The 16100-nt window shown below is 40.5% G+C and overlaps 1 protein-coding gene across 7 annotated transcripts in view; it reads right to left on the bottom strand.

The window, feature by feature from the left end:
- Nucleotides 1-16100, bottom strand: part of GPC3 (glypican 3) — a 531061-nt gene that overhangs the window by 53550 nt on the left and 461411 nt on the right. For all 7 annotated transcript variants that reach the window (XM_081563858.1, XM_081563854.1, XM_081563855.1 and 4 more), the window contains one exon: nucleotides 5299-5458. In XM_081563858.1, coding sequence (XP_081419984.1) covers nucleotides 5299-5458 — 160 coding nt within the window. The remainder of the gene's footprint in view (nucleotides 1-5298; nucleotides 5459-16100) is intronic.

The raw sequence follows: 16100 nt of genomic DNA, 5'->3' as shown, positions 1-16100 counted from the left end.
GAGGACTAGAACCGAAGTATCCTAACCTATCACAGGGATGATGGGCCTTGGGCCTCTCTTATACTCCTTAGAGTACTTAGCCCAATGCAGGGGCAGGTTAGTGGCTTCTTGGATGCTTCAAATATTAAGCCTAAATGCCACAAGAGTTCAATTAGAAGGTGGTAATGACTTTAAACAAATCACCTAGGGATTGTGTTAACATGACCTTCTGATTCAGTAGGTCTTGAGGTGGGGCCTAAGATCCTGCATTTCTAACAAGCTCCCAGCTGATACAGATGCTGCTGCCCCATGGACCCCACTTGGAGTAGCACGGGGTAAGGGGAGATTGCAGAATGTCAGTTACCTGGCTTTAGTTGCCTTTTATGGGTCTTAAATAAACCAAAAAACAAGGTGATTAATTCTGATCTATATTTGCAGGCTCTTGGAGTTCCCATAGGTCAGTAGTGACAGCAACACCCCAGGTGCTTTAACAGTAGGTAACATTTTTGGAGTGTTTACTAGGTCCAGACCTTGTGCCAAGTGCTTTGCGTGGATTATTTTATTTAACGGCCACAACACTATGAAACAGGCTGAGAAAGGAGGTAACTCTCCAAAAGGAAAACATATTAGCCTTGTTCTGAGAAGTGAAAGGAATAGGTCAGCTGTAACTGTGGGTAAGAAGACATCGTTTAGTGGTCATCTCAGTGGCAATTAAATTCAACAATCGGAAAGAAGGGTCAGGCTCCAAATTCAGAAAGAAGAATTATAGAAAAAAAAGAGAACACTTGGGCAACTTTAGGATGACGACTTTTAAAAGTGAATATAGCACAGAAGGCCTGGATACTGCTCAGAACTTCTTATGAGCATCCTGGCCTACAAGTGTGCTGAGGGCCAGGTGTGGGCAGCCCTTGGTAAGAAGCCTGGCTTGTCTGACTGGAAAAGTCAAAAGAGCTAGTGTAGAGAAAATAAGATCTGTTTTAATGTGTAAATAGCTCAGGAGAACAGAACACAGGGAATCTGCATGGTCAGAAGAAGGTGTCCCTGAAAGACTCCAGTAAGCATGTTGCCAGAGACTAAAGCCAAATATTCGAACATCATCACAGACTGTTGGCACTAGCACGGCCAGCGAGAGATGTCTGGGCATTCTCCTGATTTTACAAACGGAGAAACTGACTTCTCAAAAGAGGAAGGGGCTTGCCCCAGGACACATGGGAGTTAGAAGCAAAGCCAAGAATAGAAGCTCAGTGTCCTGCACTTCCTCCAGTGCATCAAAAGATGGGAATCAGTGAGCCAGGGAAAGCAGCCAGTAGGGCTGCTTGCTGGCTAGAGTGCAAAAGAACTGTTCGGGGACAAAAGGGAGACAGAAGAGAGTCTGAACATACTCGGAGCCTTGTTTTTTATTTTCAAGTTGTCTTTTGGAGGAAGAATTTGGAAGCTCGAAATGAGATAGAGGTAAACGCACACAGTGTTCCAAGTCTAGCTGACTAAGTGGATGTTGATGAATCACCAGGATCAGATGGCATCTACCCAGATTTTGGGTAAAATTGTGTAACAGCTGACCAAAGTGTATAGCTTGTTATTCCAAATAGCTATTGTGCCACGAGCCTGGCAGATTGCCAGTGAGTCTCCTCTTCATGAGAAGCATTTCAAAGGGGACCCAAGGAATTCCAGGCAGGTAGGATCACTGAACATGTTAGGCAAGTGTACCCTATTGGGAGTAAAGCATCATTTTTCCTGTAAATTAAATTAACCACCATTTGTGTAGCATTTTACAGTTGACAAAGCTCTTAGGGTTAATCATGCTTAACTAATTGACTAGAATTCTTTGAGAGGATAAATGTGCATTTGGACAAAGGGAAACCAGTAGATGTAATCTATTTATATTTTGAAAAGGCCCTTGACAAGGTCCCACACCAAACACTCTTTAAAAAAGTTAAGTCACCATGGAATCATGGAATTGCACTTTGAAATGGATAGGGAAGTGGCTTATAGGCAGGAGAGCAAGAGGAGGGATAAACAGGGACTTTTGGAGAAACATGAACAGTGGTGTGTACTAAGGATCAGCGTGGGGACCAGTTACTAGTTTGCTGAGTCATCTAAGCAACCTTTAGCTGACCAAAAGCTTTTTGGGGGGAGCAAAATGCAAGGCAGATTTGTCCAATAAATGGCCTCTGAAAGCTGATTGCCTGACTCTGAATCCTGACTCTGACCTTAGCCACTGCATGACCTTAAGCAAATTACTCTACCTCTTCCAGCATCAGTTTTCTCATCTGTAAAGTGGGAATAGTAATAGTGGTGTTGTGAAAATGACATGAGGCAACGTGTGTGAATTTCTGGCACAGCACTTGCAGCATGGTAAGTGTCCAATAAACAAAACCTTCTATGAGTTTTACTTATTATGTTTACTCAACATTCTTTCTGTAGGATGCCAGGCTCTGAGTGACCATGTTATGCCTTAGGAATGGAACTTGGGAGCCAGTGCAGACTATTTCTTGAAAGTATTGGCAGAATTTGTTTTAGTAATTCAGAGGGCAGAGATAAGTATACAATGAGATGGTTGTGAAAGATTTCATTGAAGGAAACGAACAATTACGGAGCACCTAGTATGCTGCAGATACTGGGACAGATGCTTCACAAACGTTTTCCCTTGATTTGATCCTGAACTAGTTGCTTAATGATGGATGGATCAAATGGATCCCCTTTTGATGGATGAGGGAATGCAGATTTAGCTAGGAGACTAAGAACTGACCCAGGTCCTGCTAGCTCATAGGGAATAGAGCCAGAATTCAAATACAAGTTTACTCGACCCCTAAAAGTATTTTCACTGCATCACACTTGAAATGCACTTTTAGGGATGGGTGTAATTCAATAGAAAATAAAAGGGTATGTACATAGAAATAAATGTGGGGAACATTTGAAGACTAAGAACAGTGTGTCAATTCACGCCCCTGGGGGATGAGTATGGTCTGCTGTAGGGTTGCTGCGGGGCTAGTGGTGGGAAAAGACACTGGAAGGCTACTTTACGCTAGACCAGAAAGCCCTCCGAACTCTGCTAAGGAGTCTGAGCATAACCCTCCAGGCAATGGGGACAGGATGAAGGGAGCTGAGCTAGGAAGAGGCAGGAGATGCTTTAGAAAGATTAACCTGGCAGCTGTACAAGGTGAATTTGGTGGAATCTTCTGCCTGGGTCTCTGATTCTTTGTTCTCTAATCTGTTAGCCTAAGGCTCTCAGTACTCCTGGCTTAGCCTAGAAGCCTGGAGACCACTTACTATGTGATTTAGCATATGCGAGGGGTGGGGGATGTGAGGAAAGGAGGATAGAAAGGAAACAGTGAGAGAAGCAGAAAAAAATGATAAATCATCTACAGAGATTTGGTGCCCAACTGTATATGAAAGGCAAGGGAGACGAGTCAAAGATGACTTCAGTGTTAAGCCTCAGTGACTGGGATAATGGTAGCGGTGTTAGAAAAATAATGATATTAAGGGGGGAACCAGTTTGATATGGTCTATTGTTAAGTTTGATTTATGATACATAGAGTTAGGGGTAATGGTAGGAAAGTCAGGTAGAAGAAAGCTAGTAAGCAGCTGGAGATCTGGGAAGGTAGTTCAGGAGACCAGTGAAGACTGGAGGTAATGATTTTATGAGTTATCCCCACAGTAGTATAATACTTAAAGAATGTTCACTGCAGCATTAACCACAACAGCTAAGAGGTAGAAACAACCTAAATGGCCACTGATGGCTAAAGGAATAAAGTAATCATAGGACAGGCATACAGTGGAGCATTATTTAGCCTGAAAAAGAGGGAAATCCTGCAGTCATACACTACAACGTGGATGAAACTTGAGGACATCATGCTGAGTGAAATAAGCCAGTCACAGAAGGGCTACATGACTCCACTTCTATGGGGTAGCTAAGTAGCCAAACTCATAGATGCAGGAAGTCAAATGGTGGTGCCAGGGACTGAGGGACAGGGAAAGGGAAGTTAGTGTTTAATGGGGACAGATTTTCAGTTATACAAGTGAAGAAGTCTAGAGATCTGCTGTACAATCTGTATATTATTATTAATAACAATACTGTACACTTAAAAGTTTGTTATAAGGGACTTCCCTGGTGGTACAGTGGCTAAGACTCTGTGCTCCCAAGGCAGGGGGTCCAGGTTCCAACCCTGGTCAGAGAACTAGATCCTACATCCCACAACTAAGGGTTCACATGCTGCAACTAAAGATCCTACACGTCACAATGAAGATCAAAATTCTTGTGCGCTGCAGTTAAAGACTTGGTACAGTCAAAAAAATAAATATTTGAAAAAGTTTGTTAAGAGGGTAGATTTCATGTTAGATTTTTTTTTTTGCCAGAATAAAAAAAAAGAACTTACACAAATCATTAAAAAAAAATGAAATAGCCAAAGTAGATAAGATACGTATTTTCTCTGGAGAAGTGAGAAAACATAGAAGCTTAAGAAGAGAGACTCAGTTTCAGGGCAGCATTAGAAAGAAATAGGGAAGGAAAGAGGTTGAAAAAGAGGAGCTTATAGGGTCTCAAGAGGCCACAGGCAATAGGATTTCAAGGAGAAGGCTGTGCATTGCAGAAGGAAGAACGGACACCAGAAGTCTTAAGACCCAAGTTGGATTTCTAGCTCTTTCATTTAGATGAATCTCATTTCTTCTCTGAGCCCCAGTTTTCTTGTAGTCAAACACTATTTTATCTCTCTGTATAAATGGAAACAAGAACGCCTATCCAGACGAAAGCATTTTGTACATTGGGCTAATCAATACAAATGTGGCTTGTGAAGAAATATTTTTTGTTATGGTTGTTTTGCCTTCTTGGCAGCATCAGCTATTTTTCTTCTACTGTTTTCATGTAGCTGTACAGTTACGTAGCATAGCCTATCAGTGTTAAACTACTAGTGGAAAAAACCAAATGTGACATTCTAAGAGGAGAAGGTCACCTAATGTCTTTCCTTTGAAAGTTACCCCACAATTGGTTTTTCACTAGGTTCTCAAGATTGCATTTCTTTTTGCATCTCTTTTTATAACTGAGAAGAACCAAGGAAATTTCCAGTAGGAAACAAAGCCAACTGATTTAGGTCAGTTCATTTTAGACAATGAAAAACAGGAAGTTACCCTTTTAGGTCCAGAGATTTTTTTAAAAAGCTACCTGAAAACTTCATTTTTCTAAAGTGTCACCTTTCCTTGAAGAATTGATGGCATTGTGTGTTACAGAGATTTTAGTGAAGTTATAACGAGCCGATTCAATTGGTATTTAATTCCCAAGCATCACCATTTTAGCTCAGATTTGAACCAGCACTAATCCCTTACCTGCAAGGAAGCGGAGCTGGTTCTTCACTTTCATCATTCCATCACCAGAGCCTCCGATGCACTCATCTTCATCATCGCCACAGTCTCCACTTTCAAGCCCTTCCTCATCAAGGTTTTTCTCCAGAACTCTACCTTTGGGTACAGACATGGTCCTCAGGAGCTGAAAGAAAACAACCAGGATTGCAGCAACTTTTCATATTTCTCAGGGAGGTCTAAGACAGTGTGTTGTTAACGGGAGGCATTTTAAAACGTTCAAAAGAGCTACGCAGAAAGTTTTAAAAATAATTTTCAAACTTATATAGACATACATTGCTTATACTCTTTAGAGCTGCATACCTCTGGACCTTTCCATAGCATTTGACACGATTCTCCACTCTTCCACTCTACTTCCACCATCAGTAGCCAGAATGAATATTGTATCAGAACTTTCCCACGTCTTAAGCCTCCGTGGGAGAAGTCACTGATGAGGAACTTAAGCCGTGATAGGCAAAGCATATTTATAGGCTGAGAGAACACCAAGTTCAGAAAAGATGCCTATGAAAGCCCACTATATCTATATTTACATTCACTTAATTAAAGCAGCAAATGCATCCCACCACATGAAGAAAATGGCAGTGACATTTTATACATTTAGATGAATACTTATAATTAATTATTTCATACTATGCCCCGACCACTTGAAAAACTTAAAAAATATCTCCATCTTCTACAGTTTCAATAAGATGCTTTGAAATTCATTCTGCTTTATTGTAGATCATATACCGAATAAGAGGCATGCCTGTTTTGCTCTGCAGTATCTGGCCTTTCAGTCACAGTCAATGTCTTTTTAATTTTAGGGTGACTTCCACCTCCCAAAAGTCTCACTGCGGACTCAGAAGCCCAGCTCACAGCATGAGTGGTCTTCTGAGGGCAATTTTACTTTTCCTCACCATCTCCCTCCAAGGCTGTATTCCAACACCCTCTATTCCTACTGTAGCTTCTGCCCCACCATTCATGTTTAGTCCTAAATATCAGTCCACCTCCTATTTTTAAATAATGGACAACAAAAGATGTGGATATGCAGAAAGTGAGACTTTTGCAATTGCAGAACAGGTATCCAAGAAAAGAAACGCTGCATATATACACAAGCACATTTTGGTTTCCGTGGCTTTCACTGTCTATGTTCACTGTCCCTGAAAAATATACTTTTCTGCTCTCCACCTGTGATTTAGCTATTACACCATGATCTACTTGGAACAAGCTATATACCATAGAGAAATGTGACTCTGCAGGTTTGTTTCTCTTTCTAAGCAAAGAAAGAAAAATCCACAACAAAAAGCTGGTTCTTTCCTGGCCAACAGCCTCTAATGGTATCAGTGAAGCCAACCCCTCTATCATCTTCTACTCCAGCACCATATCCACCATGAAACTCTAAACATATTTCTTTCTCTACCCTTCCCCCCATCCTACGCATCTAAACGTATAATATAGACACAAAGGCTGGGATAAGCTAGACCAGCAGTTCTCTAACATTTAGATTTCAGGACCCCTTTATACTCTCATTGGGAATATCAGGGAACTTTTGATTATACAGTTGTATCTATCAACATTACCATCTCAGATATTACAACCGAGAAATTAAAAGAAATATTTAAAAACTAATTTAAGCATAACAAATAAAAAACCCATAACATGTTAACATAAATAGCATTTTTAATGAAAAAGAAATATATTTTCCCCTGACATAAAACTATTAGAAGGCTGGCATAGTTTTACATTTTTGCACATATCTTTAATATCTAGCTTCATATGATACCTGGATTATCATATCTACTTCTCCCTTCAATCTGTTGTTATGTGTTGTTTCGGTTGAAACATTCGCAGAAAATCCAGCCTCTCACAGGTATTTAACGGGAAAAGACGGAAATATTTTATTAGGAGTAGCCTTTTCAGATAATTCTGGATATTTTTCATTGAAACTACATAAAAACTCAACAAGTGTGAAAGGTTACTTGCAATGTTGAATATGAAACCACATAAGTAAACTTTTCATGTTATGTTACATTAAAATCCATTGGTATGTTTTGAATGGGCCTTTTACCCATTTTGTCTCATCATGCACAGATCATCGGGAAAATATTGGTTCACTGAGCTCTGCTGGTCTCCCAAATGTTGGCACCTTTCATTATATGATATTTTAAAATTCACATTCATTAACATCACCTCCAATCTCATTTAAAGAGTCTTTGAAGCACTGGGAAGCACTCCAGGTCATGGTGGTAGATATAAGTTTTCCAAAATTTTAATTTACTCTTTAAAGTTTGAATTTTATCCTTGGCAACAAACACTGTCAGTATTTCCTTTAACTGTCAGGCTCTCTTTGTTCCTTTCGAACAAAATGTCTAACAAATACTCAAGCCTGCATAACCATAGTTTGTCAGTCATTAAAAAGGCTAATTTAGCTCATGGCTTAAATAATCTCACAAATCCTTTTCCTTGAGACACATACCAACACAGTTCGTAGCATAAGTACCTTACACGTAAGTCAAACGTCATAACACAGAATATTTTTTTTAAAGTACACTCAATTGTTAAGGTTTAATATATTAACCATTTTGACTGCTTTAGCAATGATATTCTTAAGTGGAGTGCCTTTTATTTTCCTGCAAGTGTAATGATTACGAGTACAATTTGGTGTCACTGCCTTGATTCATACTGTGGTACTGACAGTTGTACTCACTATTGCTTCTGTACCATCAGTGCAAATATCAGCACAGTGGAAAGGCAAATAATATTTAGTATTGTTGTGCAAGTCATTTTTACTGTGTGGATCCTTGGGTTTCATGGACTACCAGGGTTCATTAACTATTTGAGTACTACTAAGCTAGACAATAATGTCATTTCAGTTTGACCAAACCACCCTAATTTCTTCCATTACCATTATGAAATGTACGGGAAAACTGCTTTTGACATACACGTTTTGAGGTCAGTTTTGAAAAATACATCCTTCATGCATGTCACGGATTACCTGAATTAGAATTGTTCACATAAGGGGAATCTGTGGTTAGATACAGCTTTGTGGACTTGTGATTTCTCAAGCACGTCTCACATCTGTGCCTTTTATTAATCCCTTCAGCAAACATTAATTGAGCACCTAATGTGCTCAATTTCCGTCTATTGAAAGCACTCCATCCTTTCAAGCCAAGTTCAAATGTCACTTCCTTAATAAAGCCTTCTTGGCCACCACAGATGGTCATTATAATTCTCCCCTTCCCTCTTCCAGCACTGCTCCCTGTATCTGTACCTCCCAAATAGCACTTTATGAATGCAACCTGGTATTGTTTATTGTACATGTGGCTTCACTCCACCACCAGACAGTGAATGCCTTATTTATCTTTGAACCACATACCATTTAAGGCAGTGTCTGGTACACAGTTGTTGTTTAGTCACTAAATCGTAGCCAACTCTTTTGTGACCCCATGGACTGTAGCTTTCCAGTGTTCTCTGTCCATGGGATTCTCCAGGCAAGAATATTGGAATGGGTTGCCATTTCCTCCTCAAGGGGATTTTTCAGACCCCGGGATTGAACCCACATCTCCTGCATTGGCAGGCGGGCTCTTTACCACTGATCTACCAGGGAAGCCCCTGGCACATGATAGGTACTCAATAGCACTTCAGTGCTATTGAACTGAAACAAAAGGAAGTGGCATGGCATCTTTAATTCTCTAAGAGCTACTTCCACAACCTCATGAAAAAAGAGAAAGCCAAAGCACAGATGAATTATAGAAAAACTTGTGAATGAATAGCTAAAGGCTTTTGGACAACCCTGGCTAAGATCTGTAGCTAATCTTTGAGAGGCTGTTTTCCAACCTTGTGTACAATGCCCCCAGTATTCTCTGGTATTTCAGGTTTTTTTTAAGTGCAATTAAAAAAAAACTTTAAAACTTTGCCAGTGAAATTACTTCTTTAGTTCTTAGATTACTCCCACTTGGGCGACAACTTCAGCATTGAAGAAAGATTACAGCACACTTTCCAACCATATTACATAGACGTTGCTGATGAACCTAACCCTCACACATTAACAAAACCAATCCAAACCTAGAAAGCTATTGTTAATGCACAAGTCTTACAGGACTCTGAAGCACCAGAGTGTTGAAAGAAGGGTAATGTGTCAGAGATGAAGAGTTACCAGTGAGGACTGTGGATTTAGTACAGCCTGGAATTTGGCCCAGAAATCAAATCAGCTAATTACAATTCACAATATTGACCTTTTCGTTCCCTCTCTCACTCTTTACAATGTCTTCCAGACTGAACGCTCACTTTATGAAAGGAAAGTTATGAGGACTTTGTACAGTTAACTTTAGGTGCCTAATGCTTTTGATTAACTGCCATTTTCAAAGGACAATATCCTAGCAGCTTTTTAAAAGCCAGGGCTCAGAATAATGATTATTAATGTCAACTATCTTATTAAAACACTGGTCTGATGATTTTGCTCCACGACCCCACTGAAGCATTCACTAAACCTGACATTTCTGCCTTGCATCATTCAGCCGGCCTTAGCGGGAAGTACACGAGGCCTTTCCACTGCGCAGCTTTTTCCATTTTCTACCCTTCTTGCTCCTCTGTTGACTCACATGAAACTTTCACAGCTCCTTAAATATACGATCACTTTTTATTTTATGATGTCATATTTTCACTATGTAAGTATTAAAATAGATGAAAGAAAGGGATATAAGGGGGAAGTTCCAATTTCCAAACTTTAAGAACCAGTGTTTGGTTTTTGAGGGTAGGGTTTGTTTCTAATGGCTGTATTTTTACACAGTTGAACTTGCATTTTAGAATTAGACTGACTCAGGTTGGAATCCTGGTTTTCCCCTTATTAACTTTTTTTTCCCACTTACTAACTTTGCTGCTTAATCTCCCTAAACCTAAATGCCCTCATCTGTAAAATGAGGAAAATGCCTGTCTCCTAGAATTGCTGTAATGAATAAATGTGATCAACGTAATACTTCAAATGTGTTTAAAACAGCTACACAGTGCCCTTCAGGGATCTACCAAAATCTACCTAACCATTTTCCTAATTTTGAAAATATTACCTTGCTTCTAGTTCCTTTGCTCCTATAAATAAAGATGGATCATCAGGAGTATTCAATAGTTCTTTCCATATTTTGGATTATTTCCTTAGTTTCCCATTAGTAGGATTGCTGGGTCAAATGGTATGCACACTTTTATACACCATGAGAGTGAGTCTTCAATTTCCACCTGAATTACCTAGGATGTTTGTTAAAAACTCCAGCTTCCAGGCCCCACCCACAGAGCTTTTAATTGAGTAGGTCTGGGGTGGAGCACGGCCCCACCCTGCCCTGTCCCCACCTTCCTGTGAGTGACCCACAGGCCACACTTTAAGAAGGGCTACTCTGGTGTTACTCCACCTCCCAGAAACCCAGTGAAACCATCTTTGGACAAGCAGTCACCTCAGCCCCACAGGTGTCTGAATCCTTAATGCATGTTCTTCAAACCATTTTATTACAAATCTGATGATTTCCTTTTTACTTAGTTATGGACATCATGACCTTTTGTCTTTGTAGTTAATGAAAATACTGTTGTGTAAAGTGAGTGACTTCAGGATTACAAAGGGAAATATTTAAGTTTCCTTGGAACAGGTGCTCAGGGTTGTGTGATAAAAGGAAACAATAAGCCTCGAATAATTACTTAAGAAAATTAGAACCACAGCATAAGAGCAAAAAAGGCTTTCTAGGGTACAGCAATTTCATGTTCTTAAAACCATAACCAAGATAACAAAAGAGCGCTGCAGCACGGGACAGTGTGATTTGGCCAAAGCTCATTTTCATGCTTGGCTGACAGGAGAACAAAGATCAAACGACGTACTTGTTCTTAGGGGGATCAAATATGCTGAAATTAGACCAGAGACAGCAGCAATTCTTGATCTGCCTATATGGTATAAGTAGTGCGCCTCTTGGAATTATCTTGATTGTAAAGATATGAACTTTATCAGCCACACACTTTGCTAGGACTTAACACAGGCTCTCTCACGTAATCCTCAAATCCACACTATCAATTGGTATAAACAAGGAAGATTGCCATCCCCATTTTCCATGTCAAGGGAGACTCAGAGAGAAGATAAGACTAGACCAAGCACTAATTAAGTGATAGAGTCCTCATTAAAAATAGAGTCTTCTGCTTCCAAGGCCACAGGTCTTAAAAAAAAAAAAACAAAAAAAAACCCCTATGCTCTCTTAGGTAAAGACATCAACTAATGGGGCCTTCATTCACATTTTTTTGCCATCTTGACTTCTTTACCTAAGATAATTTCCAGTTCAATCTCATTTCCTCAGACACTATCCATGAACTATACCTTGATGGGAAAGCCTTCTGTTATTGGCTGGGAGAGCTGGCTGGGGGGACAGGGGTGGAGGGGGAGATAATGACATCGGATGCCTCCTGCTTTTTTCTCAGCCTTGCATCTCCTGTGTCTTAAAGAACCAAACCATCTTATCACAAACACATTTGTTTTGAAAAGCTTCAGACAGCTGGTTAGAATAGAATGAAGAATTCCATCACTGCTGTTACATAGCTAAGAGTTTTCTTGACTTCAAGCACTTAAGCATTTTAAAAATAAAGGATAAATAACAAAGTAGATACTACAAATATGAGGATTTAGCTAGTTTTGTCTCTTTTGGCCACTCACATACCTCTCTCTAGGCATTTTTCAAAATGCCTGGAATCCAAGTTACCTTTTAAAGCTATTGAGCTGGGCTTACAAAACTGATTTTGAACTATTTGGGTGCTCAGCATTATACAACCTGCAAGGAATGCTTTGGGGGCTCGGCTTTCCATGTCTACAGCAATGTAAATACATGCTTTACTGTTTGTATTTGAGTAGCATAAGCTAATGGGAAACAAATGTAGAGGCTCCAATGAATCCCAGCTTTGGAGGAATGCCATTATTATTTATACGTTGTGCACATCCACGAGACCTAGGGCACGTGACCTCTGCTTTGCGTGCACAGTTTCTTTGAACTAATGCACCAAACCACAGCCACAACTAATTGGAAACAATTGCAACTCCACACGTTTGAGGAGAAGCCAGAACCAAAGTGCATAGGGCTAGAATGAATGGCTATATAGGCACTTCACACACTGGAGAAGCAATAAAGTATAGCCCTTAAGAGTGTGAGCTCTGGAATCTGACCAGCATGGATTTGAATCTCTACTCAGCCTACTTACTATCTGTGTAACTTTGGGCAAGTCACTCAACCTCTTTGAGTTTCAGTTTCCATGCCTGTAAAATAGAGGATAATGCTATTTATTAGCTTCACAGGGTTGTTGAAGATTTAAATTCAATAGTACCTTTCACCTTTCATAGTCCCATGTATCTTTCTTTCATAGAACTTTCCACAGTTTGTAATTATACAGTCCCCTGTTGCACCCCTACTAACAGAAGAAATAACCGTCTGTTTTGATTACCAGTGTGTAGTGCAGTGTTTAGTACAATGTAAACATTTACTAAATATTCATTAAATGGATGAATGAATACATAGAAGAATGGGTATAAAGTGCTTAGCACATTGCCTGGCAAGGCTCAAACGTGTTAACTCTGTTGCTGAGGTTGATGGTGGTGATCTTAAAGATGAGGAAAGGGAAGAGGAGAAGCCGTAGCAGGCACAGTGGCCACCATGAAGAGCTTATTACAAATGCCTTGTGAAGCAAAACAAATAACACTCCACAGCCGTATCCTGAGGCACCAGGAGAGAGGGTGGGTGAAATTTTTTTAAGAGTCTGGGGAAAGCCTTCTGGATGCTCCCAGGAAGATAAGGGTCTGTGCACTAAGAATGCATGCAGAGAGAGAACTGTGCAGTAATAAATAGCAATGGGGCCTGTCAGAGGCTGGGCTTTCATGTGGTGTCAAGTCAGAAGGCCACCCACACCCGGATACACTCTTGCCTGGGCATTGCTTCCACTTCTGCCTCTTACCCACAGCACAAGCTTTCTCTACCACTTCTAGCTTCCCTGATTCTTACTTGATGTTTGTTAGTGTAGAGTGGAAACGTGTGAAAATCAGTCCTCCCAATTCAATAAGTACCTGGATAGTAAAACAAGCCAGGATGTGAGAGAAGCAAACTTGGGATGAAATGAAAACTATTCCTGTGGGGCTCCCTCCCAGGGGTAGAAATGGTTCTCTGCAGTTTTAGGAAGTTGTCCACTGCCTTAAAATAAAAATATCTACAATAATATTACTAATAGCTTAGAACTGTATAGAGTTTTATACTTTTCTAAGAGGAGGCAAAGCACAGTGGTTAAAAAGCTCACTCTGGAGAAAGAAAACTTGTATTCAAATCTAGACTTTATCGTTTACTAGCTTTGTTACTATAAGCAAGTTCTTCTTTCACCTCTCTGAGTCTTATATTTCTTATCTATAAAATGTGTTTAATAATACCTATTCCTATCTCCCACATTGCATTATCATGGGGATAAAATGAGGTAATCCATGTAAAGCACTAAACTTAGTATCTGGCACATAGTAAGTAGTTACACAATAGTGTATTAAATTTTATATTAAATAATGTATTTACAAGATCTGAATCTCTGAAGAGGATGAATTCTGAATTTTTGGTTCCAGTTAACATTCAGTTATGGCCTGGGTAAGACTTGTTCTGTGGAACACCTGTTGTTCAGTCGCTCAGTCATGTCTGACTCTGCAACCAGGCTCCCCCGTCCATGGAATTGTCCAGGCAAGAATAATGGAGTGGGTTGCCATTCCCTTTCTCCAGGGGATCTTCCCAACCCAGGGATCGAACCCATGTCTACTGCATTGGCAGGCAGATTCTTTACTACCGGGAAGCCTATAAGCTCTCAATAAATCTTAGTTATTGTCTCATTACTATCAGCATTTCGTTCTTTTTATAATTAAAGGTATTTCTATTTTCTCAGTGGATCCATCCTGCACCCCTGTAAGGCAGCAGGGCAAGTATTATTAGGTTCACTTCTACAAATAAAGAACTTGGAGCTGAGGGAGATGTGAGGCAATGTACTCATTTTTACCTTGAAAAAGTTCAAGTGTAGGTACTTTAAGGTGGTTAGGATTTGGAACGGGGCCAGGAAGGAGGGCTTTTGTACTCCAGAGTTAAATTGGAAAGGGTATTGCCCTGGGACTAGCACATTTCCTGACACATAACAGGTGCTTAGGAAATGCTTGATGATTGAAAGAATGAATGAACCAAAGGGCTAACAAAATAAACAAGCAATTTATTCACCGAATTTTGGTTCTCTCAATCTCCCTCTCTTTGACCCTGGTCTGATAAGCCATTAAATTTTATATTAAAATAATATATTTACAGGATCTGAATCTCTGAAGAGGATTGCTTTCGCATGGTTTTAGCTGATTCCTGCCAGAGAGCCCTGGATATACTGAGGCTAGACAGATGTATGCAGAAAGCAATGACAACCCACTCCAGTACTCTTGCCTGGAGAATCCCAGGGATGGCGGAGCCTGGTGGGCTGCCGTCTATGGGGTCGCACAGAGTCGGACACGACTGAAGCGACTTAGCAGCAGCAGCAGACAGATGTACAGATACAGAGTGACTAACTGCCAGTAGGTCCTTTACTCCCCCCTGGCTGAGGGAGCCCCCTCCTCTGATAAAGTGGAATAAAGTGAAAGAGGAAGGCAGAATATTAATCTTTTTAAGCAAATGAACCAATTAATTAAAAGGAAGTAGCCAAAACCAACCAAAGCACTAAGGGGCTGAACATGGTTCCTTAAGGCCACCTGGTGAGCCTTTTCCAACCCCCAGATGAGTCTTCTGTTTCTGGATTAGTTGGCCTAATGGGTGTCAGTTCTGTGCTCTGTAATGACCTCCTTTAGCGTCTTTAGCATTACTAGAATAAATCTCATTTTAGGGGTCCAAAAGTGCCACAAACACAGTTCTGGTTCTGAAGCTGGAGTCAAGGCTGGCCTACCTAGCCTCCAGGAGCTGGCCAGATTGGGCTGATTTGCCAGTGTGGCTGCAAAATGCAAATACAGCAGGGTAACCTTTCAGGCCGCCAAGTCTAGTTTTCCTCGGAAGGCATTCGACCCTGGCCACCACCACTGTTGAAGATGAGTGACTTTTGGTCCCCATGTCAGTTTTAAATTGTGAAAAGTCTCAGGGATGAAATATATCTTTTATTCTGGAATGAAAACTTACTTTGAAGACATCTGTGAAACCCCATAGCCCTACTTGGTTTCCAAAGGAATCACCTTGTTAGATGTGGGAGGGCCACTGATGGAGGGTAAAGGTCCCAGGGTGAGAGTATACTAGGATATCACGTTTCCTCACGGAACTGAGGTTACACAGACATGATCTGCACATTTACTGTTGTCCTACTGTATAAATGGGATTCATTCCAAATAGACATTTTGTGGTTATACTTTTGGGAAATGAGAATTCTTGCCTCTAAAAATAACCTCTGTGAATGAACCACAGCAGCTATGTCATCAAGCACAGGGCTTTAAGAGTCAACCTCAATGGCCAGAGTAGAGGGTTCACTATCTTTCAGAAGGTGGCCCACCAAGGGTTAGTGAGATGCCTCTAGTTTTCCTGTGAGAGCTTCCTGCCTTTAAAGGTGAGGTCTAGATCAGGGTTGATAAACAGGTTTTCAGTGAAAACCATTTTCCTTCTCTGGTGTACTCTTAGAAAAATATGAATTTCAAATATGCTTCAGATAATTAAGGCTGCATTGTATTATTCTGAAGTGTAATAAATGGCCCGGTGCCTCTGGTACAAGTAAATTAGCTGGGACTTGATGAAAAACTAGCTTCTGAG

This window comes from Giraffa tippelskirchi, chromosome X (assembly GCF_054371585.1).
Source record: "Giraffa tippelskirchi isolate mGirTip1 chromosome X, T2T-mGirTip1v1.2.pri, whole genome shotgun sequence".
In the NCBI taxonomy this organism is placed as follows: Eukaryota; Metazoa; Chordata; class Mammalia; order Artiodactyla; family Giraffidae; genus Giraffa; species Giraffa tippelskirchi.
Note: the sequence above shows the minus strand (reverse complement) of the source record. Positions and strands in the feature narration are given on the sequence as shown.